The sequence below is a fragment of the Perna viridis genome, chromosome 1, assembly GCF_037379345.1.
Source record: "Perna viridis isolate PV_CMFRI_1.1 ecotype Kerala chromosome 1, ASM3737934v1, whole genome shotgun sequence".
NCBI lineage: Eukaryota > Metazoa > Mollusca > Bivalvia > Mytilida > Mytilidae > Perna > Perna viridis.
Window position 1 is genome coordinate 55,466,038 of NC_142445.1, and position 16,031 is coordinate 55,482,068.

The following is a 16,031-nucleotide window of genomic DNA, read 5'->3' on the forward strand; positions in this document are numbered from 1 at the left end:
GTCCAATTTTACAAAATGGCAGTTGAAAATTAAGGTCCAATAAATAACTTTGTCCACATTGCATTTCAATTTGTATTTATTTTTAGCCGAAACATAAGGATGTATTTTTAAATCAATAATGACAGCCAGTTGGGGCCAAATTTCTAATCTGTACAAAAATCTTTTATTAGGCTATATGTACTTCTAGTTAAAAACGTTCATTCGGAGACTTATTTTGTCACAGTTTGTTACCTCCAAATGACCACGAAGACAAGCCAAACTTAACATGTTCTAATGTCAAACAAAAATTAATAAAGCTTCTGGATTTTATGAAAGAGTCTTTTTTTTCCTTTTTGGGGACTATTTAAAGCATTGCGTCACCGACACAAGATTTCTTGTTTATTTCGGGTTTTCGAAACTTTTTCCAGACTTGATATCTGACCCCCAGTAAGGGTTTTAAATCAAACGGCTATTGTTTCCCTTAATCCACTTGAGCAACATGCAATAAATTGTTGTGATCAAAATGCCAAAATAATACTAATGTATCAGTTACAGGCAAGGAGACTTCACATATGCAATTAGTCTTTGAAACCACGATATCCCGGGCATGGTATATACACACTATTGTGAGTCATACATTTAATACAAAAGAAAAGGAATCAAGGTTTCGTACGCAACTGAGTCAGTGAGATGTTTGCAGACACAAAATACGTGGAAAAAATATACTTCATTTTATTTAACTTGAAATAAACAAAGCAACATGTAATTTTGATTCACCCTTTTGGTAAATTGCATTAGTGAAAGCATTATGTAGTTCCTCTGTAAGTTAAGTACCGATTACGGTACGGTTGTGACTGCACCTCAGTATTGTTTAAAGAAAAGAAACGAAATATACAGCGCATAACTCGAAATGAATGCAAGTGATAAAGATGCCATTTTTTATGCTAAATAAAATTTCACGAACAAGTGTTAAACTGTTTTGGTAATGATTGCATGGCGTATGGATACATATGGACAATAAATAAATGAATGGTATTATGCTGAACACATTAACCTTTATAGGTGCAGCAACGGGAAGCTAGAATACGGATTCTCTTCCAATATGGCACGGCACTTCCGACACGACTCATTCAATCCCTTGGCCACATTCACACGGACTTTTGCTCATGGATAATCCAAGTAATGCGAGTGAAACTGGAAGCTAATGTAAATCCGCATCACGAAATATTTCCTCGATTTCTACATCACGCTACAACATTTCTTCTGTTTCTTTTTGTCTTTTAACGATAAGTTCCCATCCTTGTGATTATTGTCATTTGACTGAGATTCCATCGAAACATTTTTATCCTCTATTTTGCCATTTAGTTTTTTCTCTGGAAGTGCCTGTGTACTATTCACATTTTGCGGCAAAACAGTATCATCTGTCACGTCATTGACGTCATCACATGTTTTATTAAGGTCACTCACATTTTCAGTTCTTTCCAGTTCCGTATTGTGTTCAGACGGTCTTTCAGTTTCTCCGTCCTTTAAAATAAATTGATCCCTAATAATAGTAGCCCTTTTCAAAATATCTGATGCTTCTTGATCAAGGCTTCCCCCTGGTATGAATGGGTTATCTCGGCTTTCTAAACTGAAATTGAAAAAAAAAAAGAAATATATCAAAGTATAAACTGGCAAACAAGAGTTCAGAGAAGACGTTAACAAAACAAAATTCGTTAAACTTTTTTTCAGTTATTGGGAAAGACTGTAGCCATAGGCCACGGGCCCATTAAAGCTGAAATGACATTTAAGTTACAGTATTATACTTAGAATTAATAAAAGGCACATTAAAATCTTAGTTATTTGTAAAAATGCTAAAATTGGCTCATTTGAAAAAAATATTTCGCAATCAATGCTTTTTGACAGATCAAATCACAGATAGGAAAAATACATAATACTCTTGTTCTTGAGGATTTTATAATTATAAACCATGCCTGGAAGAGAAGATGTCATATATTTCATGACGTAATGATGCACGCCGAAAATTCATGGTATCTAAGATGTCAGGTCAAATGATATAATCTTGAACTACACCAAATGTGAAAATTTCTGAACAGAAAGTCATTTTGTTCGCAGACTGTTTTGTACACAATCAACAACTGCTATTATAACGCTGTTGTCCCTACAGGCCAATAATTTGACAACAGATTGTTGTGTAATCACGAATCAATACCAACTAGATTGGTATGTACCAATCAATATTCTGACGCCTCCATGTCTATCTCTGATTATCCTTGTTTTACCATCATAAGCTGTTCCAACTTGCTGCTTTTAATGACATTTCATTAACAAGAATGATTCTCTGTGGTATGTTTTTTTCCAACAAAGAGTAATTCAAGAAGATATGACTGATTAGCGACTATTCTCACTCTAAGGTTGCCACCTTTAAATGCTGGTGGGGTTCTCAACAAAATAATGCAAGGGAAGAGAAAGAGGATAACATGATAGTTGACCGAAAGGAAATGTATTTACAAAACAATTATGTTCAGACTCTGACTAACGTTAGACGACCATAGAAATCAAACACAGAATATGAAATCAATACACATTCTAATTAAAGCATTATTCTAATCAATATTAATTGCTACCGGATCTCAACTATTTCCACAACCTTTATTAGGACAAATTCTAAAGGGATGAAACTACATCGAACGTTCACCATACTAGACATGCCACAAATTTCTGAAATTAACATATTTTAGTGTCCATCTGCCGTAGAACGACGAAGATTTTTATATATTTTGCTAAATTAAATTTAGTTATGTCTATACCCATGCAGGCATGTTAATTTTCTCATGGACATGTTATCAAGACCCTCTCCCCTAGAATCAATAGAATCTATCAGTCAGCATTATTTTGACATGCTACCAAGTTAATTACATTGACACATCCTAAACTAATTATTATTATTGACAAGATTCTGTCTGGAGACGAGATTTTCTTTAACATCATCATCAAATATATTTTTGTGGACCTAAACAGAAGAATTCCACGTTTGTGTTTACATTATATGTCAGTTCAGAGTGTACATGATAACACATAAATAGACACAGCACTACCATCTAATTAGCCCAGCTGTGTGTCTTATCAGATTTAGTTGGGCGTGTTCACTAAATGCTACAATAAGAAGTGTTACATTCCTCTTCTACCATGGTCAAAACATTAAAAAAATGAATTGTATACATAACATTCAAATATTTACTTCGATAGAATCAATAACGAATTTTTTTCTTCGGGCAACAGGTGGCGCGAATAGGTTTTGTTCCTAGGTTAAGGCCGTGAAAATCTCATTAAGTGTTGAGTAATAGCTTTAGCAATGTCGCGTGAAATATCAACCTAAAACGAACTAAACGCTATGTTTTCCACACCTACTCAATATTGAATATAGTCGTCTAGAAAATCAGTACATCTTCATCTGACGTGAAAGATTAAGAATACAGACAACTGACACATGCAATGAAGAATGTGGTTTCTTACCCATCATCGTCATGTCCTTCCATTATGAAGCTGGCATTTGTTCGGTTACTATAACAACCTATTGATAATAATTTATGACCGCTACCTTAATGTTATTCCCTTAAAGATGGCGAATAATGCACTCAAAATATTGTCACACAAGATTCTGTGATGCACTATCAATTTGTTGATTCAAGTAATTCACAGTCATCCTTAAATATAGGATGTTCAATGGGACAACTATGAAGAAATCTCGTTATCTTAAAAATAATAATGCTTCCGGTCTCATTTCGATAAGAAAACGGAATGCTTTTGAATAAATAAAAATATTTGACCTCTGTAATTATCTCCACAAACGTATTATTACAGAAACACAAAACACAAGGAGAAAATGATTTCTCTTATCGGAATGCCTCAGATAACATTAGTATATAAAGTAGATTCCGAATGGCTACTGTGCGGTTCCAGCTTCTGACACGTGCTACATGTTATAAATCATACATGAAATCGATTATCCATTCTGAAATATTGTGATTGCTGTGATAAATACACTGTGGATTTAAGGTAAAGAACCAAATATTGCTTAACTACATTCAATTATTCCACAGAGAAAACTGTGAAAATACAGGCAATTTGTATGTGAATGGAATCTGTAAAGGTCAGACATAAGGTTAATAGGCGAAATAAGTGGTAACTTTCCGATTAGGGTTTTAGCAAATGGGTTATTTATTTACCTTTAATGCAAATACATTTATATTTTAAAATGGCAACCAAATGCGACCATTCACTATCTGTTAGATGAGGCGGAAATGGCTATGCACTTCAGGTTTTATTTACATTTATTGCTAATAAAGAGCAATGAACAAACTTCAACTAAATCCATGATAATAATCATTATTCGGTGTAGGAAAGCTAATGCAAGTGGAATATTATAGTATTGAAAGAACTTGAAGGTAGATCGATCTGTCAGTTCAAGTACTGATCAGTAACAAAATCAACTGGTTTTATGATAATTTTAGGAAAAAAAACCTTTATCTTCAAATATTGAAAAAGAGAGTATTGGTGGTCTACATTGTTCAGTTAATTCTAATAGTGTGTTCAGAGTTTTTTAAACCAAAAAGACATTTCCGGAAAGATGTAAATAGAAAAAAATTATTATAGAAAGCTTATTTGGAAAATAAGAGGGAACAGTTTTTATATAGCAGGATACTGATGCAGATAATTTAGAATGTCATTTTGAACTTTTCGGTGTCACTTTATGATGATACCGCCTTTTTTATGTGTAAATGAGAGGTTAGTCGATTTAGAAGTGCCAGAAGGGACGGGAATCCCTACAATATCAAGGTTCCGAACCAGGATTCGAACGGTAATCAAAATAATATAACCCAAGGATACTGACTAGACAGGGAAAACAGACACACACACACACACACAAAAAAAGACACAAAAGTAAATGAGCCACGCGAATTCCACTAAAACTGGTAGAGTGAGCGCCTTCTTGTTTTTCTAGAAACACACAGCGAGCGTTCATAAAATGTCACGTCCGGGGCTGACGATAGATGAATGGAAAACTATGACACGGTGAACAAATCTGTTCTTACGATGCAGATGAATACACCATAACGATCCACGAGTTCATGACGACAATAAAGCTTTTTAGTGATGACTTTAGTTTTGTAGCAACACACCCCTCTTCCAGAAGCCCAGTTGTAACTAAGAAGTCTAGCATGGCACAAGTACGCGTAGTTTCAGCAAGCACTAGCATAGTGTATGAATTGTGATATGAAAACTCTGTATACAGGTGCTAAAGGGGTGTTGACACAGATGAAAGGGAAGTTAACGATGCAGAATGAGAAGTGATAGTTTAGTCATTAGTTAAAAAATGGAGTTTCAATCAACGTGTACTAATAAACAGTGTGGTTAAAACAACCGAAGATACAAGTCCCATGAATCCAGGGAAAAACCATGTGGCAAGAAAATGATTAAACAAAAACAAAACAAAAGATAGCTACTGAAAATAAGATTTTGAATATGCAGACATCAAGGAGTCAGAAAGAACAGATCTATTAGACCATATATTAGAACTATTTAAAACGAATATTTGTGTTATAACTACCAAATATTTTATAATCCTTAATTTAACAGTACTTGGATGTGGCATGTATCAGAAATTTAGCGACTAAAAAAAAGAATTGACGACATGTTTAAATTATTGTATTAGATGTCAGGGTTTTCCATACAATTTTCGAGTTATCCTTCTTAGCTCACGAAGAACGTTATTGAGAAAATAAAATGAAATAATTCATGAAATAATATGCCAGTCAATTTTATAACTTTTAGAAAGCGAAGATACAACAGTGTGCATGCGCTATAATTATAATTATAATTACAGCGCATGCTCACTGTGGTATATATATATATATATATATATATATATATACTAAAACAAAAAATGAAATAAAATAAATGGTTGCCACTCGAACTGTCATCTTAACGAAAAAAGTGCTAATAACATTTAAATTCATTGATTTCATGTCGTGCTATTATTTGTTGTGGGAAAACTTAATGGTAAGTAATATAATCCAAAGGAGTGCTCTTAAATAAGTCAATATCTGAAGTAACCGAAAATATGCGTCAGTTATTACAGTTGGGAACAAAGCATATGGAAATCAGATACCACACGGTCTTCTATATTGGCTTAAAAAGGAAACGAATTCAAAATAAAATTACAATCCTTCTGAAAATGAAACACTGTAGGGGAGACAAAGAGGACAAGATTCTCTATAGATCAGATGTATTTTGAACTTTAGTGAAGATTAATCTCTTCAATTTTAGATTTCTATTTTATAATGATTTTTGTTTTGTCTAGTTTTGCATGTTTGTAAAGTTTAGTACGTTTATTTAATGAATAAATGCATTTTTCAGGGTTAAGCTAAAGACCGAGTATTCTTTGGAAGGGCAAAAAGAAGAACTTGCGTGTACTGGAAACGTAGAAGATTTTATAGCCACGTTTAGAACGGTTTGCAATATGTGGTAATTTGAGTTGTAATGAAGTGGAAAATGCCTCGTCACGCAGAGATTTTTCAAACAAAACAACCAATCAAAAAGTGAATATGATGTCTGATTAGAACGAAGAGACTTTCGCCTCATGACTGTGTTTCGAAGAAAATCGGAGAAGATCCTTTACATTCAAGCTTAACAAACAACAACAACAACAACAACAACAATAAAACAAAGAACAAACCCCTTTGTAACCGTAAAGACACTACAATAGGAGATAAGGTCAGAAAGGTAGGTTGCAAAGTTATCATTTACGATTCAACAGGGTCGCTATGATCAATGAGAATTAAGTGCTTCTCCTATAAGAATTGGGCAAAATGTATACAGGGTGTGGCACATGAAGGAAAAAAAACGCAGAGATTTTATTGTATTAATTATGTAAATATACCTGAAAACCACAAGAAATAACCATAAAAGTGTTCGTAAAATTTGCCTTTTTTAAATATTGATACGTCAAATTTAATTGAAATGCACTACGGAAAAATGGCGGGAAAATTTCCCCGCACTCTTTCCCTTTATAAGCAGTCAAAAAATATTTACGTCACAGATGCTTCAGGATAAACTTAAATAGCTTTTTGGTGTTTTCTAGATGTACTGAATATATTTTTGGCAAAAATGACTAAAATTGGGGAAAATAATGTGCCACCCATTGCCTGATTCTTACACATAATGGTTATAGAAATTCTATGGAATGAGGATAGAAAGTAGATAAATATAGAACATTCCTGATATCATATTGGTTTTAGCAACAGGAGTAGAAATAATTTACCAGAATTAACCAGCATTTGGTGAAAAGAAACAAAGAGGAAATATTTAAACTTGATTATTTGTTAAGCAATCGAATGCTAAACGGTTTGACATTGTATTTGGAAGCTGATTTCTAGATCTCTTAGGCTACAAAGATATTTTTAAGAGCAAACACTTAATAGTTACATAACTAGATATCTGGAAGTCTTTTATTACTGCTTCCATCTCTTTGACATTGGAACCAAAGGAGAATGTGGTTTAAAAAAATCGATTCCGTCTGAAGTAAATTAATGAAGTTGATTTTATTCTGCCAGTGAATACGTCTCCCTATTTATCACCACAAGTATAGTAGAGTCAGAATCAAAGGCGTTCTGTGTATTAGTATTGTTGCTATAGAAATAAATTGGACGAAAATGTATATAATGACTAAACCTATTAACTATAGATTATGAACCATCAAAAAACATAAACATTGTGTCTGATTGTTAGAACAAGCATGTCTATGGTGGGGTTATTTTGGACAGTACTCAACAAAGAATGGTAGACCACGAGAACTTTGATTACAGGAACATGGATTTCCTACATGCATAAGATATTTACTATTCAAGTCTTAACGATTTTCGTCAATAAACCAAAGTAAACAAGAATGGAAACGTTCCTGCTACACAAAGACACACACACACACACAAATAGTAAGATAACCAGCATGCACCTTGGAACATAAAAGGTTGGCAAGGCTGGCGACAACAGGTTGACAAACTCCATGCCACCTTACCTTGGAGTACGTTTTTTGGGTGTATATCCTGGCGGAGGGCTATCAAGAATTAAAACTTCGGAAATTAAAATATCTTCCTCTGTGTCACGAGCCTCATCAGGCGGAGGAGATTCTTTTGGAGTATCACAGAAAGTTACTTTGTTCTTTAATATTGTATCATGGCTGTTGCAAAAGAAAAAAATATCTTATTAAAACATGTTTCCAGACTTATTGAGAATGATCTGAATTTCATTCGTAGAAACTTTTTCGCTCGCACATATCGACCGATTAAAAAAGATATTTAGTCTTACTTTTGACCACCAATATTAAATAATTTCGAGAAACGAATGTGCCAGATTGCTCGGCAATTCAATTTTGAGTTTTTCTTACTACATAGACGAACCTTATTGACTGAGGTTGTATTACCGTGACTTGATTTATGAGACTTTACTAGCTAAGGCCTCAAATCAAATCATAGCTGTTGATAGTGTGCGCAGATGATAAAGAGATCGTAGGACCTTAAACACTTGTTTCCTGGCCTAATGCCACCTAATAGAAAGCAATCACATGTCTTATTGTTTATTAATGACGGGTGAATCATGGAGATGGATCATCATCAATGCATTTCAATCTGGACGTGACTCTGCAAATACAACATGATTTTATATGATAATCATGTTTCATAGACATGGTTAAATGATATCTGTCCACACAACACACACAGATGAAGTTGGAGGTATACTTTTCTTACTCAATAATTGTTAGTTAATAGCACCATTAAAAAGACATTCATTAAAAGAAATCAAATTGTTAGCTTCACCACATAAACAAACGGTAACTACATTATGAATCATATAATCAAAGTTGTTTGCTTTGTGATGAGGCAATCATGGTTGATTTCTTCCAATTATGGCTGTTATTACCAGAGATGTAGGAGGATAAAGTGACTGACTACATCCTGTGCTCTTAATGCATTGATTTATCAGCAGTATCAACAGTTGCTGAGAACTCTGTCGTATGAACAATAACCTTTTACTAAACAATAGCATAAGTCGCACATGGTGTTTATGGAATTAGCAGTTGAATGTTGAATGGTTGCAATTCCAATTTAAGGAAAACTGCTCTTGCAAAAAATCTGAAATGAAGCATAATTTCCTTATTTAGTTTTAGGAAATTGCGTCAGGATTGCGAATCTTTCCGTTTTTAATTTATGGCAGCTAGTAAGACTTATATGATAAATATAACAATTAAACCTTTGTTTGGAGTATCTCTAGGTTATATGTATTGTTCAAAAAGGAAATTAATGAAAATTATAGGATGGTGACAATCAAACATCGATTTCCCAAAAACGCCATTAAAGTAATAAAACGCTATATTAGCAGACTAATAAAGAATTTTTTTCTTCGTCTTGTGTTATCATATACCTGCTATTGCTCTACAATTATTCGTAAGTTAACATGACTGAACACTATTGCTTGAGTTATTCTACTACTAACTACGAATTATTTGATTCAAGCAATTCATCACTGGTCACATTTAAGATGTATGTAATGAATCTGACTTTCACCTAATATGATAATCGCATTGTTCAGTCCGACAGACACGTGTGAATTACTTTAAAGACAAGAAAACGATTCCTCTTTTTCTGAAGAACTACCCAAGATCTAAACTGGAAAATAAAACGTTCCAAAGAAAGAAAAGGTTTTCATGTACAGTTAGATGATAGGATTTTATTTGACTGACATAAATTTTTTATTCTTGCAAGTATATGACAGGATAAAATTTGGTCGTATAATGGAAATAGATTTTTTATATATATATACCCGATAAGTTTCATAGCTACCAATATTGTTAAAGTGACATTACAACATATATCACGAACATTATTTTACGTCAATATAGGAACATGACATACAAACAATTCTCATTATAGATAAAACAAAAGATAATAAACACAGCATGTGCCAGCCTTCTATCTCAATAGGATCAAAGAGATCATTCCAAAAATACTCAAGTGGTTCTCCTTCGTTGTCACCTGTGACGTTCTTATGCCTGGAAAGTTTGTAATTTGATTAAAGATGAAAAAAGCACCTGTAAACCTTTAAGGACTTAATATGACTTATTGTCAAGAAGATAATAGTTTGTAGTTCTTATTGAAGTTGTGCACCAGATCTTTGTAGATGGAGGTTAAATTGTTTACTAGAAACCCAAGTACGCGAGGGATGCAAATACTTGATAACTGGAAGTAAGCCAATATTTTCCATGAAGCGGAATTTGTCTAATTAGAAACACATCGAATGCCAACAGGTACTAACGAAAGAAAAGTTTTCTTTGACTTGTTCAAATAGAGTTTCCTATCGTTTAAAGATGCACAAATGTTGCAAAAATATAGACTGCATGACTGAGGGTGAAGGTCACAAAAGTTCTCTGGAGTTTCTGATCAATGGATCCGTCATTTATCATCTTTAAGATGGAGAACCTATAAGATTCCGAGTAAAGCTTTAAATTGATATCCACAGACTATTGATCTTTTTGAGCGCTTACTCAAGTGGATAACTATAGTTCATTCCTTAATTCATGATTGAATCCCTCTAAACAATATTTGATTTGCTTAGTTAATACAGCTGATACAAAATAGACTAAAGCATTATAATGTCTTGTTTAGAAAACTAATTTTTTTACGAAATCTATTCTATTTTTATTTTGTATTGTCTCCTTGTCCTGCCTACCTTACTTTTTACTGGACTAAAGCGGTTGCCATATTTTATATGAAAATGCAGATCAAAAGCGCTCTGACCTGTATTTGAAGTCTTGACCTAACCAATCTAGAGTGAACAAGGTTAAAAGATACTGTAACTAGTAAAACATTCAGTGATAAGCGAAAATGAATAATGGTATATATCGTATATACCATTCAACTCAGAATCCGCTAGCTTCTAGTAGTTTTTGGGTTGACTTTAGCCTGCCAGAGAATCGAAATTAGCTTATTTGTTTGTTCTATGTATAGAAATGATTGATCCCTATTGATGTTATTTGTTGTGTTGCCTGATTGAAAGTCGATGAAAGCAGGTGAATAACGGAGCTGACATATGGAAACAATAAGAAGTACTATCACCTCATCACTATACTCTACTCTTGCGCAATAAATATGAGTATGCATGAGAGCGTAATATATTTCAAACAACATAGTTCACATTATTATTCACTAAACATTCATATTTCGGCAAACCAAAAAAAAAAAAAATTACCAAAACGTCAACAATGAAACTTTCATTGGACACCTGATGTACAAGGTGATTCCGTGTCCGTAGATTCACGAGGTCATTACTGTAACTTTCGTAACCGGAAATTGGGGAATGTGTGCATGTTATAGTTAAAAACTTCCATTGTCTGTATGTACAAGACACAAATATAAAATACCGATTATAATACATATTGCAAATTTCGATATGCTGCACCCGTGTTGACCTCTCATTAGCAGCATTTGAATAAAGTGTACAGGTAGATCTAAATCCCAAAAATAATTGTAAGCAAAAAGTACTCAAAACCAAAACTATCGAAATGAATGATAATATGAAGACAAGAAAGAACTAAATCACCCATCATCATCAACTTAGCATGTTGATTTCGCTACACATACATGTAGAATGCTGTAGGTACTATCTGAAGAAAGTGATGAAGTATACAATTGTCATATTTACAGTCATAATAAAATGATATTAAAAACTAACAAGTCTTATCGCGATTTTCAAATGGAACAATTTTAACAATTTAAAGAACTAACATGCAATTAACAAACTGGTTAAAGATGCACAGTATCATATGGTTAAAGCAACCTGTTCATATGGAGATAAGACATACTCATATAGCGAATTCGAATTAACATTTTCAGAAGATAGACTATTGGTATATTATTTTAGAACATTTTCTGACTATTAAACAAAGATATACAGATAGCAGAATGATATTTATCTACAGAAGATAATTACACGGTATTCTTTGTGAAGAAATTGCTATTAAAACGATTTTTATGAATTGAAGGTTTTTTTTTAAATAAACCTGTAAACAAATGAGAAGTAGTACCCTTGGTCAATTAGCGATATATTTTAATAAATGATTTTTGAAAACTTAGAACGAAACAGATAGGCAAACTCTAAGAGAGTCCATAGAACAAATAAATCTCTTTAGTTAGTTTGATCGTTCAGTAGTTATAGAATGAGCTTATTACATCATAGATTGTCATCTTTCAAAGAGAACTTTTATTTCGATTTCAACATCGCAATGAATATGATACACTTTTCAATGAAACAAACCTATTTTATAGTCAATAGAATGCAATTTAGTGTTTGTTACAGAAATATCTATGATTTTTGTACAAAAACAATAATTCTACGCATTACTTCTATATTGTACAATAAAGATAACCTCGCTAATAATAGATCTATGCTGATACAGAATGAATTATTCAGCTGCTGAAAGATACATTGTTTTTGTATTATTTAGATCATTTTCTAGTCATTAAACAAAAAATTAAGAATATGAAAAACAAAGAGATTTACCAGCTGCATGTACAGTTCGGATCCTTTTTCTTGATGCCCTCCAATTTTATGTAGTTGTTATTTTTTAAATCCGTCTCGTCAGTTGTCGACATATTGTCACATCAGTGAGTGGTCAAATGTTTTCATTCTATATACAGATCAATATATCTCTCCATCGTGTGTGAAGGAATCGATAAAAAAAAGTCAACCTTCCATACTTGTTTACTGAAAATTACCATCGAAAACCGAGCAACGAAATATGGCAGAGTACCAATAGAGAATGCATTCGTTACCTTCCACTATCAGGTTATAGTTAAAAGCAATAATTGGTTAATTAATATGATGTGCATCCGAAACAAACGAAAGAAGCTGTTAATTAATCCATTCCCGACAAATATCCCAAAGGGAAACGAAAGATTGCCACTGGCTGACACTAGATAATATGTACTTCTAAATTACAAAAAAAACTGACGAGGAACTTTGCTCAACATCCTAGAAATAAATGGCCGCCTACAAACTGACAAAGCAGTCATAAGAAGAACTGTTTTGTTCATCAACTAGTTACGTTCATCTGACAGAAAACTACATCAAATTAATTCTTCATCAAGTTCTGATTTTCTTAGAATAAATAATAACGTTAACTACGGGGATATAGTTCGTTGGTTAACGATACAGAATAAAAAAGATGATTTTTGTTGGGCGGTTTTAAGTTCACAATTCGGCGATTGCAATGCATTAAAATTTAAACAAACTGACGATTTTACTTTTTAATTCAATAAAATTCCAATGGAAATGGCAAATATCAGAAATCAAAATGCCATGAAACAATTATCACCTATTGAAATTGCTACGATTTCCTGTTTATTTGATCGACCATACATTGAAGCAGATTGCACATCTACTTTAAGGTGCTCTATAAACAATGGCGATGCCGATAATGATTGAAATTAATGAAACATTTACTTAACAGTTATACAAATTGAATTGCCTTGAATTTAGAACAACAGCGATGTGTACTTTGGATGCAGCTATCGCACAATTGAAAATTTTGTAGAAGTATATGCTACTTAAATTTTTGATATGTAATATTTTTGAATTACGAAAAAAGACACGATATGAAAAACTTGATTAAAATCGCTAAAAAATACACAAAATTAGCAACTTAACCTTTAGAATGCACGGTTGAACTCTATAGTCATTGACAAGTTGAATCAGGAAGAAGGTTTAACATGTACTTTTGTAAAATACAATACAGCAATTTTATGTGTGTGTGTGTGTGTGTGTGTGTGTGTGTGGAAAGGGGGGTAATCTAAGGAAAGTAGGTATTAAAGGTGTACGAGTATTACCATATATATGTAACAAAGTTTTATTTCATAATTTTAAAAGACGTCGAGAATTTCCTTACATTCTATAGATTTATACTTACTGAATACTAAATATGTATCGTAACAAGACAGTAATATCTAAATATCGAGTAAATACCCGACAATGGAGGCACTCAGTTGGAAGAATTGTATCTATATAACCATAATTATAGAACTCCTATAAAGCTCTAAATTAATAATGCTTTCCATTTAAATCAATTATGGATTTTGTATAAATAAAAATTCGGGAACGTAGTTACATATCGTGACCAGAGGTCAAAAGGTCACTAACTAATCCTTGAGATGACGAAAGACTTCTCGGATATAATACGCGCACACACGCACAATGTTTATGGATAAAATAGAAAATTACACTTCAATTCTCTTTGAGATTAAGTCTATATATGCATATTGTTTTTTTATACAAATTCGATCGTGAACAAGGAAATGAAATGTCTTTCATATGCCAAATTATGGAAAATAATCAATTATTATACCAGTTCTTCCAAGATAGAACCGCATTTGCATTCTCCAATAAATTGAAAATTTGGAAGACACTATCAAGATTTCTTTGATGCAGGAAAACAAATAGCTGAAAGTTTGGTATTTTTAGCACGTCTTGGTATTTATCACTGACATTGACATTTCCAATATCGGATTGACCGTGATATGTGCGGAGGATATCTACCGTTCCCTGGTTATGTCTAGACTATACAGCTTCTGATAAATTGATGGTCCTTACTCATAGTATATAAACTGAATTTCTTCAAATTTGTTGTTATTCCGAACACTTTTAGTAATTGTTGGGTTTTAGGTGCATCTTACAGGTTACAGACCACCAATTCAACCAATGAGCATTTGGAACGTACGCAAAAATAGTCCTACACAGAAATTACCCCTGATCCTCATAGTGCTGTGAAAAAAGTTCTCATCTTATTTAAAAAATTGAAACAGTTTCTGAAAGGAAAAACATTTTTGTACATTTTATATGTGCATTTTGCTTCTTGTGATGTGAAGCCTAATCTCCATAATGATTTTTAAATATACCCCTGTCTTGTGAAAACACTGGGATTTCCCATGCTATTTATAGACCCTTCACTTCCGGTGACCAGTACTGCACTGCAAGTCTGCTAACCCCACATGCCATTCTGAGGATTGTGAGCTGACATATGTAGAATCATGCTGATATATAGTCCTCTGCAGGTTAAAGTTAAGGTAAAGTCCAGAGAAGCCATTGAATATTGTGAGATTAGCATAGAAGCCTATGGAAAGTGGAATTAGTGGTTTTTAGCCTACATGGAAAGGGGTATGTATAGTTTGGAATAACAGTGAAATATGTAATGTTGGTAGTCTGAAAGGTTTAACAACGTTTCCTACTGTGTAGTAGCCTAAAAGGTTTAACAACGCTGCCTAATGTGTGGAACCCTGAAAGATTTAAAATTGCCTGTTGTGTAGTAGTCTAAAACGTTTTACAACATTGCCTATTGTGTGTTAAACATATCATGTGTATATCGTCCGTTAGATGTTATAAATATGAAATAAATGATACGCAATGGAAACATCTCAAAATATGCTTTTTATATGTTTTCAGTACATATAAAAACACATATTTTTATGTTTTCCTCAAGCTAAGGACCTACATGTCAACCATACAAAACATGTTTAGGACTGATAAAACATGTTTAAAAATATGGTGAATATGTTTGCCATATGATTTAAAATGTTCAAAACATTTGATTTTTGTATGATTTGTAAAACACTCATTTTAGAAGTAGAAAATAATAAGACCTATACTGCTACCGCACTTTCCAAAGAAGAGATAGTGAAAAACCACAAATATGTGCTATACACTTTTGGACTATCTACCAACGACGTTGATTGTAATCTACAAACAACGCTACATTGCTGGATGTGCATTTGTACCACAAAAGCTCTTTCAAAACTGTCAACTTCTATACTTACAGGTGTCAAAGAGAATCTCAAGTCCTAGCACGTCCCTTGCTAATCCCGTAGGGGTATTTATTCATTGTTGATCTTCTGGAAACCCTCTACTCAATTATTATCAAAATACAGTAGCATTAAAACCTGTAACTT

General features: G+C 33.0%; 1 protein-coding gene and 1 long non-coding RNA gene across 7 annotated transcripts in view; one reads left to right on the forward strand and one right to left on the reverse strand.

Annotated features, from left to right (window-relative positions):
• Nucleotides 1–695: 695 nt before the first annotated feature.
• Nucleotides 696–16,031, reverse strand: part of LOC148629450 (uncharacterized) — a 38,485-nt gene continuing 23,149 nt past the window's right edge. For 3 of the 5 annotated variants that reach the window (XM_088551437.1, XM_088551419.1, XM_088551428.1), the window contains 2 exons: nucleotides 8,057–8,218; nucleotides 696–1,609 (listed from right to left, as the gene is read on the reverse strand). In XM_088551437.1, the coding sequence (XP_088407563.1) occupies nucleotides 1,219–1,609; nucleotides 8,057–8,218 (553 nt within the window). In that variant the 3' untranslated portion in view covers nucleotides 696–1,218. The remainder of the gene's footprint in view (nucleotides 1,610–8,056; nucleotides 8,219–16,031) is intronic. The other 2 variants (XM_088551433.1, XM_088551445.1) reach the window with 1 other exon arrangement.
• LOC148629451 (uncharacterized) lies at nucleotides 3,842–9,439 on the forward strand. 2 transcript variants are annotated; one of them, XR_015916302.1, is made up of 2 exons: nucleotides 3,842–4,038; nucleotides 6,400–9,439. It is a non-coding gene; the product is annotated as an uncharacterized LOC148629451 (long non-coding RNA). The 2 variants fall into 2 exon arrangements; XR_015916303.1 differs by lacking the exon at nucleotides 3,842–4,038 and adding an exon at nucleotides 5,931–6,042.